We start from the raw sequence: 21,353 nt of genomic DNA on the forward strand, positions 1-21,353 counted from the left end.
AACTGCTTGGTTCATCACTGTGTTTCTTCTAAAAAATCCTGGGCCTGAGTTACCACAAACCTCATGTCCATAGCTTTACACTCTTGCTTCATGAAACTAGTGTCCCGGCCAAGTCTTCTGGGCTGTTTCAGGAGGATGTCTGATTTGTTTGAGAACTCCTAAAAAAAAAAATACACTCTTGCCTCCAGAGTCTGAAACCTGGTCTGTTTGATACAGACAGCCCCTTAAAAATCTTCATACAGCTGATGCATCCTCCCTGGATAACATGTTCCAACAACCCTTTCAATAAGAAAGCTTTTCCTGATATCTAGCTTGTATTATTTGGCTGCAGTTTTTCCCTAAGTGTTCTTGTACCACTTTCAGTGAACACAAAAAGTTGCTCACTACCATCTAGTTTTGAGGCTACAAATATGTTCTGTTTTGTCTGTGCAGTGTTTTATTTTTAAAAAGAAGAAAGAAAAGGCAGAAGTCTGGCAAGACCAGGCCCACCTTTCCACCAGGCAGCAATTGGCTGGAGCCAAGGAGCAGTTGTGCTCTATGGACAAGTCATGTGCCTCCTTGCCTGCTACAGGGCAGGTGCTTCCTGCTGTTCCTGCCTGGCCATAGTCAATTCTTGGAGATCGTGCTTGGCCCCAGAGGCATCTGCATCCACAGTGCCCACCCTGTCCAGTCTGTTTGCAATACCTGAACTTTCCTTCCCTTCTCCAACCTTGTTCTATGCAGACTATGTATCCTTTAACCACTTCTAATTTGTTTTAACCAACCCTTATTAATTTTGTTTTTCCTATGTAGATCATCTCTCAGACTTTCATAAATAGTTTTGGGCAACAATTCTGACTAAATAGGGGGGTGATTCATAGGGAGAGTGACTCCAGCTCTGGTGCATCTGATCCTCAGTTGGGCGGCAACAGTGCTAGGCTGTCTGCCCTCTCCTGCTTTGACATCTGTGGTCCTGCCTCAGTGAGTGTCATTCCTCTAGGTGAATGCACTTCATCTTTGTACCTTTTAAACTTCACTTTGCCTTTAAACCATTGGAGGGAGTGCACACTGGGATTGGCAGTGAGAGATGTGCCCAGCAGTCCTCAGCCTGATCTTGCCTGTCCTTTATGACTCAGGTCAGGGCAGCTGCATCCCAAATAAAAACTACCCAGGTGGGCTTCGGTGACTCTGCTTGGAGAAAGGCCACAGAGGCTTAAGGATGAAACACCAGTGAGGTGATTGGGAAGTGGTGGGCTCTGGTTGAATGGGGCAGGAGAGTGAGCCATCTCAGGATGGGTGGTTAGCCAAAAGCTCCTGAGCTCTCACTCTTCAGGAAGGAAGGGAGGGGGACCAGATGGAAAGTGTGGAACATAGAAAGGGCTCGTCTTTTCCAGAGTATCAAAATGGTGCCTTGTTGCTAGAAGCGATTTCACTTCACATTGGCAGTTTCCTCCCTTGCTAACCTCAAACCAGTAATACTATCAGCCCTTCTTCTGTTTGGGCAGAATGCTTAATCCCCCCCAAATCTGAAATTACCTCAGGACTACTAGCTTGATACTTCTCACAGAAATCCCCTTCTGACTGCCAGTGACACGTTTTCCTGGTTTCTGAGAAGCAGGAGCACCGTCTCACTGGAGTCAAGTGATTTGCCTTCCGACAATGGAGAAATGAATTTGCAGTACGTAACTCCAGCTTCCAGTGGCCAGGAGGCTTTGTTTATCAAGAAGCTGCTCCTTTTTTTTTTAAGTTCCCATCTTTGCTATCTTTTCCTTGACGAAATAAGTTTAATTGAAGTAGAAATAACATGTGGTCATTAAGATCTGGAGTTGTATCCTGAGAACTGAAAAACTTTTTGGTTGATTTTTATAAAATAAAAACAAAACAGGGCATTTTTACCTCTTCTACACTGATTCCTTACCTTTAGAATTCAGACACTCTGTCTTTGGTTTTATTAATATTGTCCCGCTTTCACAGTTACCTTACAGTGTATTTGAAGTAACGCGGATATTAGGATTAGCCGAAGGGCATCACGACACCATCCCATTGGCGCCATCCTAGGACAGTGCGACCAGCCTCACCAGGAAACACTTTCATCCCAGACCCCTGCCCCCCCCACACACACATTACACAAAACAGCACTTTCCCATCTGTATGCACTGTTACTGATGTTTTCTTTATTAGATTTTTCAAAATACTAGTTTCAATGACCTGAACTGATTTCACAATCCAGCAATGTTAAAAAAGTGTTGCCTTAGAATTTATTATCTTCAGAGTGAAGAATCCCTGATCTGTACGTATTTTAATTATATAGTATTTAATATTCCAAAGTATAATGTTCATTTTAAGTACTCATTTTTATCTTGACTGATTTTCAGTAGGGCAAGGTAAGTTGTGTTTTTATTCTTCAGTGTGATAATAGTTTTAATCCAGTAATAGGGTCTCATGGTTAAGTCCTTAAATGAAGCCAGCAAAAGCAGAAATCCAACCTGTTGCCAGCCCCTGGCATTGACAGTGGGACTCCTTTTGTGTTACGTTCAAGATGTAGACATGGATGCTGTTTTGTTATGTTTGTGCTGAAACTCTGATTCTTCATCCTGTATTTCATCTGGGTGCTCTTGAAACTTAGAGTAATGGGGAAGGTTGTGTCACTCAGGTTCTTTATGTATTTTTGTTTACTGTTTTTCCCAACAGTCTTCCCCAGTTTCACTTATAGCAGATGCCATTAGAAGCACTGCATGGCCAAGAGCATCCTATGAACATGAGCATGTACAGGCTGCCACTGATCCCTGTGGACGCCTGGCTTTGCTCTCTGCAAACCCATTCTCGCTCCTTCCCCGTGGCGAGACTTGGTTAGATTTCCTCAGCTGTGGGACTCTGAACTCATCCAGGTGTCACCACCCTTCCTGACCCTCTCCCCATTCCCCCAGCCCTGTCCCAGAGCCCCTGCACTTGAGTGTGAGAGCCCAAGAGCCAGAGTAAAGAGAGTTTCTGAGTGACCTGGCAACCTAGGAAGGCTTGCTTTCTCTTCTGGTTCATTCCTGTAGCTGCCTCTACAAGGCCCAGAGGGAAGTGAAACTGTTTTACTGTGATGGTGAACCTATCCACAGACCCACAGACTAGAATTTGGCTGCCTCAAATAAACTCATACAATTTGTCTTTGAGTCTTGAAACCTGGTTTCAACTAAATTGTTTTTATTTTCAGAATGTCTAAAGTGTGACAGTTCAAAAAATAATAATTTGCATGCATTTGAGAAGTATTCATCTTGTAGGAAGAATTTTAAAAGCTGCTTTCTGGGCAGTAAAAAATGTGGTATTTCTGTGTTTTTCTTTAATCAATAGAAACAGAAGCCTACCAGTTGCTGAAGAAGGCTACCCTTCAGGATAATACAAATCAAACTGAAAACAGGTTTCAAAAGGCAGATGCTTCTGTGTCACACTTGTCAGGTAAGTAAGAGCAGATGGCAGTGTCCAGGGGCCCAAAGTGGCAGGCAGGGCTGTGTTCAGGGAAGGGTCGTTATTCTTTATGAAGGTTTCTGGAGTTTGCTCTGTAACAAGCTGTCACCAGGACAGAATGAGCTAGTACTTTTTTTATCCTTGGCAAACGGACATGTGGAAAAGCCCTTTTGTTGTGTCCTAGACATGTGCTGGCCAGCACGGCAGTGGCCCTCCCAGGCCCTGGATTCTGCCAAGCATGTCATCATAGTGACTTGTCATCAGTGACCCTGGGAAGACACACCCAAATTCCTTCTCGTCCCCACGACTGCTAGTGTCTTTGTCATGCAATGGGCAGTGTTGTACTGGGCTGCTTTCCCTCACCAGAATGTTGGGGGATTTTTAGTTATTTTACTGAAAGGATTATAAATCCCAGGAATGCTATATTTTATTTATTTGTTTGTTTGTTTGTTTGTTTGCTTTTGAGACAGGGTCTTGCTCTGTCTCCCAGGCTGGAGTGCAGTGGCATGATGGCTTACTGAAGCCTCAACCTACCAGTCTCAAGCAATCTTCCCACCTCAGCCTCCCAAGTAGCTGAGACTACAGGTGCACACCACCACACTCAGCTAATTTTTGTATTTTTTTGTGAGATAGGGTTTTGCCATGTTGCTCAGGCTGGTCTCAAACTCCTGGACTCAAGCTGTCTGCCTGCCTTGGTATCTCAAAGAGTTGGGATTACAGGTGTGAGCCACCATGCCCAGTCAGGAAAGCTAAATTTTAAGCTTAGTTATAGTTCCTTCAATCTAGGATTTTGTTTTAATTATAATTTTTTTTTTATACTTTGTTATTGTACATCTGTTATTTTCAGTCAGTAGTTTTCCTTTCATTATACCAGTTTTTAAAGCATAAGTTACCTCAGTTTCCTTTGTGAGAGTAAATGGATTAATACAGAAGGAAATCCACATTAATGGCTTTCTCAGCCACCATGCCATAATTTCACCTAGCAGAATGAACAGTGATTTCTAAATAGCATGTAATTCCTGGTCCATATTCAGATTTCCTGGTTGTCTCAAGGATGTCTTCTTCAGCCAGGCACAGTGGCTCATGCCTGTAATCCCAGCATTTTGGGAGGCCAAGGTGAGAGAGGTGCTTGAGGCCAGGAGTCCCAAGACCAGCCTGGGCAATATAGCAAGACACTGTTTTTACAAAAAATTTAAAAATTAGCCACACGTATTAGCATGTTCCTACACTACCAGCTACTTAAGAGGCTAATAAGGCAGGAGAATCACTTGAGCCCAGAAGTTTGAGGCTGCAGCAAGCTATGATCACACCACTGCACTGGGCAACAGAGCAAGACCCTATCTAAAAAATAAAACAAAAAATGTCTTTTTCAGAAAGATATTTTCGAGGGACATACTTACGGTCCATCAGACTTAGCTGTGTTTGGAGAGCTATTTCCTAGATAATATTAGTGGTTAAAGTCAGTTGCGGCACAAAATTCAGTTATTTTGGTGGTTTTGAGGATTTGGTGAGCCACTGCATGTTAAGTGCCCAGCACAGTGCCTGACAGTGAAAAGCCCCCTAGGAGAGCCAGCCATTGTGGTGGTAGGGGTGATTTGAACATAAGACATTGTAGTTTATTGAGTTATAAAACAGGGCCTCTGTCCTGATGGAGATTGTCATCACTTGCAAACTCTTAACTGTTTGCTTTCCATGACCTTCTTCACATTTGAGTCATGGAATTTGAATCCAGAGGGATATTAGAAAGAATGTATTCAACACTCCTATTTTACAAATGAGTCCCCAGGAGAGTAACACCTTCCTCAGAGCCTTTCAGCTGGATAAATGACACACATACTTTGGAAAGTGACTCCATACATCTGTTTCTGGTAAGTGTTATTTTCAGTAGTTAATTGGACAAGTGCAAAAGATAAGTAAATTTGGCTGGGCACTGTGGCTCACACCTGTAATCCCAGCACTTTGGGAGGCCAAGGCAGGCGGATCACCTGAGGTCAGGAGTTTAAGACCAGCCTGGCCAATATGGTGAAACCCTGTCTTTACTAAAAATACAAAAATTAGCTAGACATGGTGACAGGCGCTTCAGCTACTCAGGAGGCTGAGGCAGGAGAATGGCTTGAACCCAGGAGGCAGAGGTTGCAGTGAGCTAAGGTCACGCCACTGCACTCCCGCCTGGGTGACAGAGCCAGACCCTGTCTCAAAAAACAAAAAAAAGATGAGTAAATTTGACATATAAGTTGTAATCCCTTGGATGTGTGTCTGAAATTATGGATTATGGTACTATTAATAACCTAGTACTTAATGCATTTTTATTAATTTATTCATAAATGAAATGACACTCTAGGTTATATAGTCAGGCACCCCAAATTCATTTCCCTTGCCCCATACTCAAAGTGCTCCTGCCTGTGTTTGCCGTCACTGTCATTGTGGTCAGATCCTTTGGCTGTGTGTTGTCTTTTACCCTTACTCTCATTCTGATCCTAAGGACTTATCTGAGTCCCAAAGAAAAACAGAAAGTGGACTGGAGGGTGTAGGGCAGCTTCACAGTGTTGTTGTTAGAAGTAGCAGGGATGGGAGGTGGTGGTGCACTCTGCGCTGAAGGAGCCCACCCCAAATCTAATGAAGAAGCAGTGCATGTTTCACTTACTTCTGAGTCTTTGGACCTGTCCTGAGGAAAGCCTCTTAAATCTCGAGCCTTAGTTTTCATGTCTGAAAAGACCTCCTCCTGGTAAGCATGTGGACACCCTCTTTGGGCTGAATGTGGACACATTTCTAAAATAATCACTTTGCTGCAGAGTGTACATGCAAGCAGGCAGGTTCCAGGTTAGAAACTCAGCAAATGCTTTTTGCACAGATGCCCATGCATGCTGTGTCTCTGATTGTGACTGCCAATTAAGAAGCAGACCTGTAGCAGAAATATCCAAGGCTGAGAACTCCTAGAAGGCAAAGGTCAGGGGTTGCCCTGCAAAAACTGGGGGCATTGTGGGAATATCCAAGTCTCTGGCTCCAGAGAAAGAGGTGGAGTGTGCATCCTCCTCCTCAACCTTTAGAGGCTGGTAAAGAGTGGCCTTGATGATTTTCAGTGGAGATTCTTTCTCCTCTGTGGGATGGAAAATAGAGGATTTTACAGAGGGGCTTAAGAGCGGATAAGGTGGGTAACTTATCCACGGATCTCAATTATTTCTGATCCCTGGTTTGCTGCCCATGTGTTATAACAATGGGAATTATCCAGTGCTTTGTGATACAGTAGAGATCCATATGCCTACGTGTGCATCTTGGTCATTTAAAATTGAATTCTTTGGATGTTTTCACTTTTTGTGGCTACTGTTTAGGTATCACAGGAAAGCGGCCTACTCCCTTTCAGTATTCTACCAGCATTTCATTCTCTGCCTCAGAAGCTCCCTTGCCTTCTGTGGCTTGAACAGATTCTTCCTCTGCTGGCGTTTGTTTCACCAAACTTAACGGTGAGGCCGCTTTATTCATTTTGTCCCGTGGCTGCATGACAGCTAACCCTCACTCTCCATGTTTACGCTTATCACAGGTTTGAATATTGGCAGCGGTGCATTCGAGACAAAGACAGCTAACAAAATTGCGTCGGAAGCTAGTTTTTCATCTAGTGAAGGAAGTCCTTTGTCAAGGTAAAGTTGTGAAAGCCTTTCTGAATAGCAGCAACAAGATGAGAAATGTCACAATGCAATGAATTAAACTCTAGCTGCATATTATTTTGTTGTGTGACTTGGAGGGTTATGGTTTGGGTTTTTGTTTATCTAAAATAACAGTTGAAACTTTAGTCTACCTTGGAAAAGATTTGCACCAGAGCCAAGTATTGTTTTGCAGCTGTTGTTTCCTTGGTTTAAGACTCAATTGACACCTCAGTGAACCACAAATTAGCGTCTACAGCTGCTCGCAGTAGGACTGCTTAGAGACCACACAATGGAGGTTGTCAGAAAAAAGGCAGAGAGAAAACATCAGGCCTTAAAAGAAATAAAGTGGCATGTTTCTTCTTTTTGTGATGGCTGATATATAAACTAGTAATTGCTGGATATTCATTTTTATTTTTCTCTTTTTTTTTAACCAAGAGTTCAGGCTAGATTATTCTTTCCTTTTCTAATACTTTCTTGCTTATTTTCCATAAAGAACAAAATTTATCTCTTCACATTTGTCAAACTGTAGCACTCACTTCTTGTAAGTTTTTTGAGCAGTGCTAAGAGAGTTGTGTGCTGAATTTGTCATTAACATAAAATACTAATCACAATAGCTTCAGGTCACTTAGAATTTATAGATGGGAATATCAGCCGTCATCTGATGAAATACCTTGCTCTTTCGCTTTGAGCTAAATATTATTTAAAATGGCATAGCAACTTTCCTTTTGGAACAGCATTGCTCAGTAAAAAGGTGTCCTTCAGATGATTATATTACATTTGAATTAACTGCTTGTCCGTGATGAAATTTTAGAACAGGAACTTTACATTTCTAGTATAACATACAATGTTCCATAAGAGAAAATAATTTGAGCCAGGAATGTCGAATTTTTTTAATAAAAAAATCCTATTTTTATTCATATTTTATAAAACAATACAATGTTTTTAGAACCTGGAGTATATTAAAATGAGACTGAATTTCTAAAATTATGGGTTTAAGAAACTTGACAAGTTCAGTTTTAGGGAGATAACTCATTTAATTATCAGAAGTTATTATTTTTAATGCCTGAGTTTTCATCCATATTTTTGAAGGAAATGGGAGGTAAACAGGACAGGAAGAGTGTTAAAAGTATTATGTTATTACGATTATATTATAAATTCAAGTTCTAGGTCTCCTAAAATAAATTTTAAAAGACAGTAAATTCTACAGATAGTTTTCAGGGCCGAATGTTACCATTTGGCTTAATAATATATAGAGGAACTAAAAAACCCAGTTCTTCCTCAACAGTCTTTACATAGGTTCTTTGGGAAATGTTTAAAGACATTGAGAAAGCAATTGGATTTTGTAGAACATTTCTCAGCCTAATAATTTCACATCTTGTCTATATTTCACTAAACTAAAATCAAACTTTTTTCCTCCTTCAAATTGAGGCAGAGGCCTTTTGTTATTAGTATTATTTCTGTATGAAATGAATTTCCTAATAAATTACAAGTAATCTCGTCATCCCCTTTAAGAAAACAAGCAAAAAAAAAAAAAAAACACACACAAAAAGGCCTTCAAGGAACTCTTGGTTCTAGGCACTTGATAATAATCCAGTGATGAAAAGGTGTGGGCCCAGAGTGCTGTAGGTTTGGCGTGCTGTTTGTCACAGTTTGGTTCTTGTGCTGGGTTTGGTGTTGTTAATACGCCACCCTGGGCTTTGGAGAGCTCCAGTTTTGCTGTTTGTGCTGGATTCACTGAAATTTCTTAGAGGCTTACATTTAAGGATCCCACTTACTGCAGTCACTCCTTGTGCTTTATTGCTTTTACAAGTGGTCTCGAAACCCGGTACTTGAGAATAAACATAACAGTGCAGTGCTGCTGTAGCACTTTTAAAATTCTTCTTTGCTCTATTTTGTCAGTGAGCTGATGAGCAACGTCAGAAAAAAAAAAAAAAGAAAAAGAAAAACCCGCTGGACCTAAAAAAAAAAAAAATGGCTTCCTCTGATGTCCTAGAGACAATAATTATGATGTGCTAGTTAAGCCCAAACTACAGCTGAGGGATTTTACTTTAAAGCAGCGGCTTGGGCGCAAAAATGCATTTATAGCTCTTTGTCTGCACCTCATTATGTGTGGGCCTGATTCATTAAGTAATTGGTTTGCAGTTGTTTACATGAGTATTAAGGCCTTCTTTTCAGCCGCCTTTGAGAGATACATTGTGCAAATGTTGCCTGTGATGAATGCAGAATGAGGGCCAGAGGGTCCGTCCTATTGGCTAAACAGTGCACTCCTGTTGAAAAGCCAGAGAAAGGGATTGGGTGCTGCTTTGCATAGCAATGACTTTCTTAATAAGCGTTACAGATTAATACACACAAGCTATAAAAGATGCAAAGAGATACTCTTAGCACATTTATACATGCTCATTTCATTGTGATGGTGGTGGGGTTCGGGTGCTTTCATATGCCGTTTTTCAGAGCAGCAGCTTCAGTGCATGAGCCGTAATAGAATCCGATGTTTATTGTATTATAAATCATGGGCAAGTAGGCAGATTGGCAACAGTTTATTATTAAAGATTCTTTCAGTGTAAATCTTTTTCTACCATTGTATTTGCTTCAGCAAAATCATTTTGTGGTTGAGTGGGGATGAAAGGCATAATGTACGAAGGAGTGAGTCCTAATAGGAAGCCGTTCTCCAAGTAAAGACCACTTGTTCCCTTTTGTTCAGGGGTGCATGCCGGAGCTTCCTCTCCTCTGCAAACATTGTCTCGCTTTACCTTCCCCAGCAAGCGGTTTTCACTCTCCCGGATCCATTTGTTTAATGGAGAGTATATTTTAACAGCCTGCCTTTAGCTTGCTGGTTCCTGCCTTGTAACTTCAGCTTACTGGTTGGACCAGATAATGTTTTACCAAAAGGAAAGGGTGTGTGCTTGCAGCATAATTGCCTGGGGGAAAGGTAGCAGAAGTCACCCAGCCACTGTTCCCTGGCAGGGCCACCATGGGTGGCATTCTGTGCCAGCCTTGCAGCCACCAGAGCGGCCAGTGGAGGGCGCCAGCCTGCAGCTGATGCTGTGGTGGGGGCGGTGGCATTTTCTGTCTTTGCCTGGTCACTGTGCCGTTTTCCCCAGGATAACATAAAGATTATAAGGAACCAATAGTCCAGTGAAATAAAAATGAGTTTTTCCTGGAAGTCCTTTAGGTTCTTATATTAAAGCACTCTTCTCTGTCTTGGGTTTGGCACATCTCCGTTGTTAAATTCCACTGAATTGGCCGCTTCCTAAATATGTCACATTTCTTATCACAAGCCTACATACTTTGTTTTTTCTGCACAAAGCAAATAAGAACAATGACTTGCTTGATTATTTGAAGAGAAAAGTTAACAAGTTGACCTCAGGTAGCTGAAAGTGGCGTCTTCTGTAGGACCCCTGATTAACCATCGGGGGGCGCTCAGACTTTGTTAAATTACTGGTAGACCTTTAAAACCTAAAATTAGTGTTTACAGAGATTTGTTGGCACAGTCATTGGGATTTTTTTCTTTCTGGATTATTTTTTGCCTTCTGTTTTTCAGAAACATATGTTTGTTTTGAGGAACGTTCCAGCTGAAATTGCTCCTTTAGAAATTGTAATACTGATTTCCGGTAGCAGTCAAAAATTACTTAAAATTTTAGAATTTGGAGTCTAAAGACCATGTCTTCTCATAAATTTGCTATTTTCAGCCTGCTAATTAGACTTCAGAACTGGAAGGACACTTCCTGCCGGGAGCCATTCCTCCTTATCCTGGACATCATAGACAGTGCTCCTGGCAGGACCCTCTGAGTCTTATTGCCACACTCAATTGGTGAGGCCTCAAAGTCACAATAACTTGGGTATATTTGTTAATAGGCCATGGCTATTTTTCTTTTTTAAAAAATGATATGACAGGCCAGGCACAGTGGCTCACGCCTGTAATCCCAGCACTTTGGGAGGCCAAGGCAGGTAGATCACTTGAGGTCAGGAGTTCGAGACCAGCCTGGCCAACATGGTGAATCCCTATCTTTACTAAAAATACAAAAAAAAAAAAAAAATAGCCAGCTGTGGTGGTGTACACCTGTAATCCCAGCTACTTGGGAGGCTGAGGCAGGAGAATTGCGTGAGCCTGGGAAGCAGAACTTGCAGTGAGCCGAAATTGTACCACTGCACTCATCTGGGCAACAGAGCAAGACTCTGTTTCAAAAAAAAAAAAAAATGACAGCCGGGCGCGGTGGCTCAAGCCTGTAATCCCAGCACTTTGGGAGGCCGAGTGTCAGGAGGATCACGAGGTCAGGAGATCGAGACCATCCTGGCTAACACGGTGAAACCCCGTCTCTACTAAAAAATACAAAAAACTAGCCGGGCTAGGTGGCGGGCGCCTGCAGTCCCAGCTACTACTCGGGAGCCTGAGGCAGGAGAGTGGCGTAAACCCAGGAGGTGGAGCTTGCAGTGAGCGGAGATTCGGCCACTGCACTCCAGCCTGGGTGACAGAACAAGACTCCGTCTCAAAAAAACAAACAAACAAACAAAAATGATGGCTGGGTGCGGTGGTTCACACCTGTAATCCCAGCACTTTGAGAGGCTGAGGTGGGTGGACCACCTGAGGTCAGGAGTTCAAGACCACCATGGCCAACATGGCAAAACCCCATCTCTACTAAAAATGCCACCTGGACATGGTGGCAGGTGCCTGTAATCCCAGCTACTCAGGGGGCTGAGGCAGGAGAATCGTTTGAACCCAGGAGGCAGTTTGCAGCGAACCAAGATCGTGCCACTACACTCCAGCCTGGGTGACAGAGCAAAACTCCATCTCAACAAAAAAAAGAAAAAAATGATATTGACCATGACATTGAGTCAATGTCTTACTAGCATGAGGCTTTCTCTCTGTTCTTTTCTTTAAATTCCACCCCCCGCTCCGGCTCTGGCCAGGAATGAGTATCTGACACCCACCTTTGCTGCCACAAATCTCTCAGGGGGCCCTTGTTGCCTGCACCCCTGTCAAGCACGGGCAGTCTGCACACCTTTACCAGCCAGCTCCCCTTGTCCCCCTGCTCAAGAAAGTTAACAACCAGACCGCATGTCATGCCCTCATATGACCCATTATTTCATGTCCCTGGCTTTTAGTGGAATGCTCCTACTCTACTCTTTTACCTGGTTAAGGCCTAGATTTTTCAAGGCTTAACTCAGCCTTCTGAAAGTTTCCTAAGCAGAGACCTGGCTGTACAACATGCCCCTCCTGTGGTCTCCCTAGCTATTTCTGTTATCATCTGTAGTGCAGGGATAGAAGCCATTTCCCAGTACCCTCCCTCCCACAGTGTAGCAGGTTTCGTTTCATTTATTTATTTATTTATTTAGAGACAGAGTCTCGCTCTGTCACCCAGGCTGGAGTGCAGTGACATGATCTCTGCTCGCTGCACCCTTTGCCTCCCAGGCTCAAGCAATCCTCCCACCTCAGCCTCCAAAGCAGCTGGGACCACAGCCCGGCTAATTTTTTGTATTTTTGGTAGAGACGACATTTCGCCAGGTTGCTCAGGCTGGTCTCGAACTCCTGAGTTCAGGTGATCCTCTCTCCTCGGCCTCCCAAAGTGCTGGGATTATAAGCGAGCCACCGTGCCTAGCAGTGGGTTTCTTAATCACCAGTGCTGGATAGTCATTGCACTTCCTGCGTGAATAAGCATGGATATATAGCTGCACCATTCACTCTAGTTTTGTTTTTTTTTTAAATAAAAGTCAGTTTGTACAAGTTCCCTCACTTTTGTATGGCATCATGTACTTGAGCTGCAGGGAATCATGCATTTCATACAGTTACCTGCATAAGTATGTGGGTGTGAGAGAGAGAGAGTGTGTGTGTGAGAGGGTGTGTGTGTGAATGTGTGTGTGTGTGGACACATGCATTTTCAAAGGGAGACTGGTGATGACTGTGAATATGCCGTCTGCTCATGCATCTCCAGTTTCAGGAAGCAGGACCTGTGTGAACACACTTGCAGAGTCTCACTGGGGTTCTTTCCTGGCTGCTGTCTTGTCTGCTGATGGAAAGGTGTCTGGCTTCGGGCCCTGACCTTGATGAGAGCTCTTGGCACATGCTGGAGGCCTGGAACATCATCCCCCAATTCCACTGTCATCAGTTCTCAGCCAACCCCACAGTTGCCTTTTCAGCCCATTTCATGGTATTTATTCTGATGTCAGTCTCCTCACTGGAGCCTGAGTACCTCAAGGGCATCGAGTGAGTCTGTCTTGTATGCTGCTGCAGCCCCAGCACAGAGTCCGATGCCTTGCTCTGCCCCTGCTCTTAGAAGGCCTGGCTGAGGCAGTTGCCCTGTCTCTTCCCATTTCAAGGGAACCCACTTACCAGGCTCCTCGAGGAAGAAACTTCATGCATCTCAGACCTGTCTTCTCTCCGTCTGTCCCCAAGCCTCCCATTCCTTGGCCCCTGTGCCTAAGTACTCATCACCTCCACTTAGAACCCACGGCTGCACATCACCAAACTGAGCACATGCTTTTGTTGATCCACATGTGCTGACACTGCAGTGGCACTGCTTACTGAAGTCTGCTTTCTGCAGGCTCTCACAGGATTGTCTGCAAACTTCTCAGAACACTTCCAGGAAGGCATTGCTGTCCCCATTCCACAGACAAGAAAACCGGTGCTTGAAGAGGTAGGGAACTTGCGCAGGATCACGAGTGAGCAGAGTCTCTCTGGCCCCAGAGCTGATTCTGTCTCAACTTCTGAAAGCAGATCACATAGCCAGGCACAGGCTGCGACACGGTTCTCCCTGCCCTACTGTTTTACTACTGCTCAGGAGGCCCTTTGGGGCTGGTGTCTACAACGTGTGCATTCGTAGGAGTGTCCTGGGAGGAGCATTTTATTCCACTTCTACTCTGCTGCTGGCTCACTCTGTGTGTCTTAGGACACATCTCTCAACCTCTCTGGGCTCCACCACTGTACAGTGAAGGCTCTGGATTGATAATCTGTGAATGCCGTGTTCTAATTGAATAGTGGGGTTCTTGGCCTTGGGTATTCTGTGTCTCATTTTTGTCTTTACTTGTTGGCTCCACAAAGCAAAACCTACTATTGTCAGTCATCCTTACTGTCTAACTTTATATTGATGTTGACTGTGTAGACCAGTTCTAGCTCCATTAGCCTTTTGTTCATGTAAAATGAACAACTGACACGTAATTGTTACTGTTTTCCATAGCACACTGTGTCATCCTGACTCCATGTGTAGAGTGTTCACTGTGTACCAGGGCTGCTCTCAGATCAAACCTGTTCTGTTGAAGTCCTGGCTGGCCCTAACTTCTTAAGTTTAACAATGTTGAGAACAAAAGTGATGTTGATTAGCATTGTCCTAATCTGGTTTATCAATAGCAGGGGAATTTATAAGCAGTTACCAAAATGCATCCAAAATAAGATGGCTTAGTGGCTCGGTAGAGGGGGAGATGTGGTGAAGTCAGCACAGCAGAACGGCAACAAGTGAGCACCTCCCTAATGGGAATGGGGCATTCCTGGCACAGCTGGGAGAAAAAATGACCAAAGCTACTGGGAAATTCTGCAGAGATAATTGTCCCATTAATTTTTAATTAATTAAAACTAATTAATTAAATTTTTTTGAGACGGTGTCTCGCCCTGTCACCCAGGCTAGAGTGCAGTGGTGCGATCTCAGCTCACGGCAACCTCTGCCTCCCAGGTTCAAGCGATTCTCCTGCCTCAGCCTCCCAAGTAGCTGGGATTACAGGCACGTACCACCATGCCTGGCTAATTTTTATATTATTAGTAGAGACAGAGTTTCACCACGTTGACCAGACCGATCTCGAACCCCTGACCTCAGGCGATCACCCGCCTCAGCCTCCCAAAGTGCTGGGCTTACAGGCGTGAGCCATCACACCCAGCCAATTGTCCCATTCAAATGAGACTAGTGGAACATGGTTATATTTTAATTTACTCAGTTAATCATCTGCAGTGTCTTGCCTGCCTGAAAATGGTTTATTTTGAAGTAGGACCTCTAGTCCAATTGTAAACTTCTAGGGAAAAAATAACCAAGTCTACCCTCTGGGGTTCCAAGAGTCGCCCCTGAGCCACGGTGCAGGGGAAAGGCAGGCTCTCTGACTTGCAGCATGGGCCTCATGTGAGGCAATTCTTTACAACAGTAATGGCCCTTGAGCCATGCCCAGGCCCCTGCCTGGGTCCATACAGCCCGCAAGCTAAGAGTGGTTTTCACATTTTTAAATGGTTGGATGAAAATTAAAAGAATCATGTTTTATGACATGTGAAAGTTATATGAAATTCAAATTTCCGTGTCTATACATGAAGTTTAATTGGAATACAGCCACATCTTTTAGTTTACAAATTGTCCATGGCTGTTTTCGTGCTACAAACACAGTTGAGTAGTTGTGGCAGACCGTATGGCCCACAAAACCTGAACTATTTACTCTCTGGTTCTTTACAGAAAACCTCTGCCTTACAAGATGAAAACATTACTTGTACACTCTCAGCAAAGATTTGGCAGTTAGATTCCGAGCACATAAGACCACATGGTGACCGTATCCCATGGCCTACAACCTTAACTCTTTGTTTTCTTTTACTTTCTGAAATGCAGTTTTGTTTTTCTTTCATCTACTCTAGTAGCCAAAGTAGTTGGCTCTGTCCAGCACACCACAGAAAGTTCTCAGGCTTCTCCATCAGCCTTGCCTTAGCTTTACATGTTAGGCATGACCTAGAGAAAAAAATGTTGACCCTAAGAATTCTGTATAATAAAAAAATCAGCTATGAATTGCAGGGTCACATTGACTTTCAGAGATTTTCCCGAAAGGAAAAATAATTGCCCCTTAGATATGAGAGTGGAGAACAAAACACTGAAAAGCACGCTCTGCCCGTCTCCGTGGGCAGACCATGCACCACGCACATTTAGCTCTGAAACATGTCTCCTGTGAGAAAACCAGTAACACAGACAATTAAGAACCATTACACAATTAATTCACATTTCACTGGGATGTTTACTGGCTCCCTGTGGCTTAAATGTTCTCAAAGCCACACTGCGTAACCACAGGACAAACAGAAAAAGCAAGTTCAAGTGGCCTCATAGAGACATGGCTTCAGGAAATCATTTTTTCCTGGAGTGCCACATGCAGAAGTGAGGTCCCTGAAATGCTCAGTGGGTCACCTCCGTGGTGGGACTGAGCGTTGCTGGCTGATTGCTTTTGATGAGTTAAGTGACGACTAGCACACACTCGCATAGATGATTCTCATGTTGTTTGTGTTTACAGCCTTGTGCATGAGACTTTTTCCCTTTTTTCCCCCCCCCCTTTAGCTTTTCAGGTTTTTTTTTTTTTCTTTGCTAGCAGGGAAGCCAAAGAAACTTGAACTTGATTCTGAAGTACAATATTAAATAGAAATATGTAAATCAAGTATTATATAATTGAATATTGATCAAATACCTTTAAGCAGGGCCCTATGCTTAGTGAGGTTCACTTGTTCATTCCAAGTGAACATACTAAGCACCTGTTAAGTGCTGTGCACCGCGTTACCCAGTTGAGCTGAAACAGATGTGGTCACTGCCCGCATGGAGCTTGCAGTTCAGAGGGGGAGGAGTGGCACATCTGTTCGCTGCACAAGTGGATGTGAAACAGCAACTTGACGAGGACTCAGTGGTGAAGATAGGGAGTCAGAAGTGGGAAGACTCCAGGAGGACAGCACGACACTCCTGGGGGATCCATCTTGGAGGCACTGCTTGGGATTTAGGTCTTTGTGCAGAAATCAATGGAAAGGCATTGAAGAATTTTAAGCGAGGAAGTGGAGTGACCAGATTTGCATTTCAGAAAGCTCACTCTCATTGCCTAGTGGGAAATGGATTGTAGGGGACAAGATGAGTGCGTGTCACCAGTTAGGAAGTTGTTGCAGAGATAGAAGCAAGAGCTGATAGTTTTGTTGCCCAGTGTGCTGGCAGTGCCCAGGGAACTGGCGAGGACTGCAGGAAGTATTGTGGGGAGGTGGGGGAATTGGCAGGACCGAGGGCCAGACTGGGTGTGGAGGAAGGAGGAGTGGAGACTGGAGAGGGGCTTGGGGGGACTAGTGGGTCCGGGGTACCATTTGCTGAGATGGAAGGAGCTGAGCTCACCTGCCACTGTGTCCTTTCTCCTGTGTCAGGGGCTCCCTGCTACCACACCTTGTTCCTCAGTCCTGGCCTGTGAAAGCCTCTGCCTTTGGAGGTGCCTGGCTTCCTCTGTGGTCCTGCAGCTCCCCTGGTCACCTGCCACGGTGCTCTCGTCCTCCCAGCTGGCAAAGATTTCTCCTGCTCCCCCTGTGGCTCTTATATGGACCGTGGCTGGCAAATTAGCCTCTTTCCACCCCTCCTGGCATTTTTATAATCCACCCTCTCCTGCAGCACCTAGCCCAGTGTCCTCAGATAGGGGGAGGTGGGGAAATAATAGACATCCCTGCGGGTTGCATTTAGTGTGTGTGTGATGTGTGTGTCACTTTCTGTAAAACGGGTTCTTGCAGGCTCAACTCACTGGCAGGTCCCCACAATCCTGGCAGCTCCAGGACTGTCAGTCAGCTGCTGGCCTTTCTAGATGCTTGTAGGGGTCTTCCATGCTTCATGGAGAAATGGCTGTTAGCACTACTCAGTCATGGCAATTAAAGAAACAGGCATAAATTTAAAGGGAACACTGAAAGATAGCCTAGAAAACAATACATTAGCGAAGCATGTTGTTCTGAAAAAACAGTAAATTATAGCAAAAGGTAGATTTTTAAGCCAAAAGTCAACCAGACTTGGCCCAAAGGGAAGGAAAAGATATTTGCAGGGTTTCCTTTGTCAGAAGAGCAAGGCCCCGGCCTTGAGAAGGGCGGTGGTGGTACGTGGGGTAGGGCAAAGTGTCAAGCTATGCGCCAAGAATGGTTTCTCTACCAACATCTCCTGTGACCATTCAGGCAATTCTTAAAGAATCTCAGCATCATAAAACATTCGAGTGCCGCTCCCTGGGGAGACTTTTAAATTCATTAAAATTGCAAAAGCTCCTGAAAAGGCACACACAGAAATCTTATCCCGTGGAGCCAGTGTTCTTGCCATATTGGCCTCAGTCGAGAAGTCACTCGGTCCTAGATGCCATGGACACTAGCATTTGTATGACACTTGCGGTGCCCTCTACCAGGTGTTTGTGTTGAACTCCTTTCTTAGGCTGTTAGTATTGCTGCCACTGGTTTGACTCACTATTTTAACTTCCTTACCAACATCCTGAATTCCCTACTGTCAGTGTTTCATTTTTAGCTTGCCTGAAAGCACTAAAGCTTCATGCATCAGTGTCTTCCAGAAGACTGTTGAGGGAAACTGGTCCTCTGCCTCAGGGGCCCATGCGATCATCCTCCCCCAAGAACACATGGCCCTACACAGGCACAGCTCAGCAGCGCGGGGTGGGCCATGCAGACCTGCCAAGGGGACTCACACGGGACGGGAGCAATGCTGTTGAGTAGCGACCCTCCCAGCAAGGCCATGCTGCATCCCGATATTTTCCCTTTACTTTTAAACTCTGGGAAGTAAGTGTAAAGTTCTGGCCTCCAGTGAATCAAAGTGCTCCTTCTCTAATGCATTCATTATGAAAATACTAGTTTCATTGTTTTTTTTTGGTTTTTTTTTTCCCCCAGAATTTAGACTGTTTCTTTATTTTGCAGGCATGAAAACAAAAAGAAACCCATGATCAAGTTAAAATCTAATGGTAAGAGAGATAATCGGACAACAGATTTTCTTTTTATGTTTTAACCAAAAAACTCTTACATGCATTTGTTGTTTACACCCTCATGTGAGTCCTGAAGCGGGCATGCTCACAGGGACTGCCATTGCAGTTCTCCCTGGGGTGGATGGAGCCTGAGGGCTTCTGGAGGCTCAGTTCTTCACAGACAGGACCACACAGGTGCCATGGGCCTCAGGGGCAGAGCATTGTAATTTGCAAGTATGAATTTGCAGGGGATCCTGGCCTCCATGTCTATTAATTATCAGCACCGTGTATTTTACCAATAAAATATTTCTTGACTCTCCCCATCGTCGAAAGCACCCATTGCTCATGACTGGACAGGCTCTTGAAGTAACTCTGACTGGTTTCCTCATACCGAGTTCCTCCCAGCTCTTGACTGTCCTTCACCTGGCCACCAGCCTCCAAACCCTGGCTTGCCCCGACCTTCCTGTGTAAGGACTGCCAATGCCTCCCCGTGCCTGCAGGGTAGTCTGAGCTTTCTCCATTCTTGGGAGGCCTCAGCTCTGCTCTGCAGCTTATTCCTCCCAAGGTCCCCTGTTTGGGTCAAGCCACAGTCAGCTTTTTTCAGCTGTACCACACCTATGCCTCTGTACCTTTGTCCATGTTGTTCCTTCTCTAGGGAGTTCCTTTTCCTTCTCCTCAGCCCAGTGAGCTCCTATTCATCCTTCAACCCCTGGCTCACAGGAAAAATCTAGCCTTCCTTCTACCATAACACTGTGGCATATCCCCTGCCCAGCTTGGGCTCTCTCAGCTCCTGTCTTCTTAAACTGCTTATACCTTAAATTAAAGGTATAATTCGATTAATAGTTTTACTGCCAATAACAAAAATATCTACTATTTATTTAGCACCCAGTATGTCCCACTTTGCTAACGCAGGATGGAAACTAATTCAGAGCTGCTGTAGAACCTAGGCCTAGGAATCTGCATTTTTAGCAAGCACCCCAGTGTGAATCACTCTTCTAGAAGGAGAGCTACCTACTGTGGGGGAGACAAGTACCCAGTGGGTTGTGATGGAGAGTACGGGCTTGAGTCAGATGACTTGGGTGGGACTCCCAGCTTGGCTACTCATAGGCAGTGATTGTGGCCAATTTCTTAACCCCTTCAGCATCCATTTGTTTGCTCAGTGAAATGGAAACATTAATACTTACCTTGCCAGACTGGTGTGAGGATGAGATCGGGTCACATATGAGAAGTCAGCACAGAGCTGGCAGGTGTTGCCATGCGGGTGTCCGCAGAGTTAGGGGATTGTTGATGCAGTAGACAGGGTGCACTCCACCACCACATCCTGCCAGACCACCCACAGGGCACCTCAGCTCCAATTCACAGACGCACCTACAGCTTCCTGCACCAAGCAGCTGTTGTCTCTCTACCTGAGGGCTTTCTCTGGCTGCAGGAGCATGCTCAGCCCTCACAAGGCACCCCAGAGTACCAGGGAGTTGATGCCCTGGGTTGAGAGCAACCCTCAACCAACAGAGGCAAGTTGGTGGATCAGTAACCCCGCTCCCTTCCTCTTCACTGGGACAATCTGGGGGAGAGCTCTGCAGTCTCTCAGGGGGCCCCAGCAGGCTGAGGCCTGCCTGTCCACTCACTGTCAGGCACCCACTCATCATCATACCCTTCATTGGCTTCCTGTCTTCCTTGTTACACTGTCTCCATGGTTCCTGGGATCACCTCTCAAGTAAACGATGTGAACCAAAGCCCTGTCTCAGGCTAACCATCTCTGCTTATTCCTCTGTCACATCTTTCCCTTCTCCTCTCTGCTCTCATACAGAAGAGTGGGAGATAAAAGTGGAGGGACAGCTGAAGTGGGGCGGCATCAGGCTGATACAGCACACCAGGGAACCCTGCTTCCATGTAACACTGACTTTAAATCCCTATCCTGTAATAAAGAGTTGGGCACAACAGAAGGGAAAAGGAAGTAGTCTGCAAATTGTTTTCCATAACGGTGCATAAGACACATTTTGTGTAATTCGTGCAGTATGACATGCATTTGGGTGTATCTGGTCAGGTACATCATGTGGTGTCCCTGTTAGGCATTTTGCAGACGGACACTCCGCGTAACCAGTCCTTCCGTGCTCTGATGTTTTGTAAGCTCTTAACCAGAGTGCAGAAATGGTAAATGACTGTCTGGTTTTATTTTCCAGCCCTCTGGGATGAGTCTGACGACAGTAACTCAGAAATTGAGGCTGCTTTACGCCCTAGAAACCATAACACTGATGATTCTGATGATTTTTATGACTAACATGCTGTGACATCTGTTGTAAATAAAGTCTTTAAACAAACTGAAACCCTGTGTTCATATGTGATGTCCAAAATCAATATGTTCTTTTAAGTTTTCTGATGGTTTCACAGGAAAACTTAGGACTACATTGCTATTCAAGTGAAATTTTATGACATAAATATGAACTTGCATATTCATTTTTAAGTGTCATCATGAAGCAAAGTGATAAATGCAATGCCCATCAAAATTTAAGGTGGTTTCTATGTTACGAATTAGCCAACTGGTCTTAAATTCATGTGGAATTCAAGAGACCCAGAATAGCCAAAACAATCTTGAAAAAG

The 21,353-nt window shown here is 44.5% G+C and overlaps 1 protein-coding gene across 4 annotated transcripts in view; it reads left to right on the forward strand.

Annotated features, from left to right (window-relative positions):
• The window catches only part of KIZ (kizuna centrosomal protein), a 121,706-nt gene extending 100,631 nt beyond the window's left edge, over positions 1–21,075 (forward strand). For all 4 annotated transcript variants that reach the window (XM_011963200.1, XM_011963207.1, XM_011963187.1 and 1 more), the window contains 4 exons: positions 3,319–3,423; positions 6,971–7,067; positions 18,712–18,755; positions 20,936–21,075. In XM_011963200.1, the coding sequence (XP_011818590.1) occupies positions 3,319–3,423; positions 6,971–7,067; positions 18,712–18,755; positions 20,936–21,033 (344 nt within the window). In that variant the 3' untranslated portion in view covers positions 21,034–21,075. The remainder of the gene's footprint in view (positions 1–3,318; positions 3,424–6,970; positions 7,068–18,711; positions 18,756–20,935) is intronic.
• Positions 21,076–21,353: the final 278 nt, after the last annotated feature.

The sequence above is a fragment of the Colobus angolensis genome, unplaced genomic scaffold, assembly GCF_000951035.1.
Source record: "Colobus angolensis palliatus isolate OR3802 unplaced genomic scaffold, Cang.pa_1.0 Scaffold117, whole genome shotgun sequence".
NCBI classification, from domain to species: Eukaryota; Metazoa; Chordata; class Mammalia; order Primates; family Cercopithecidae; genus Colobus; species Colobus angolensis.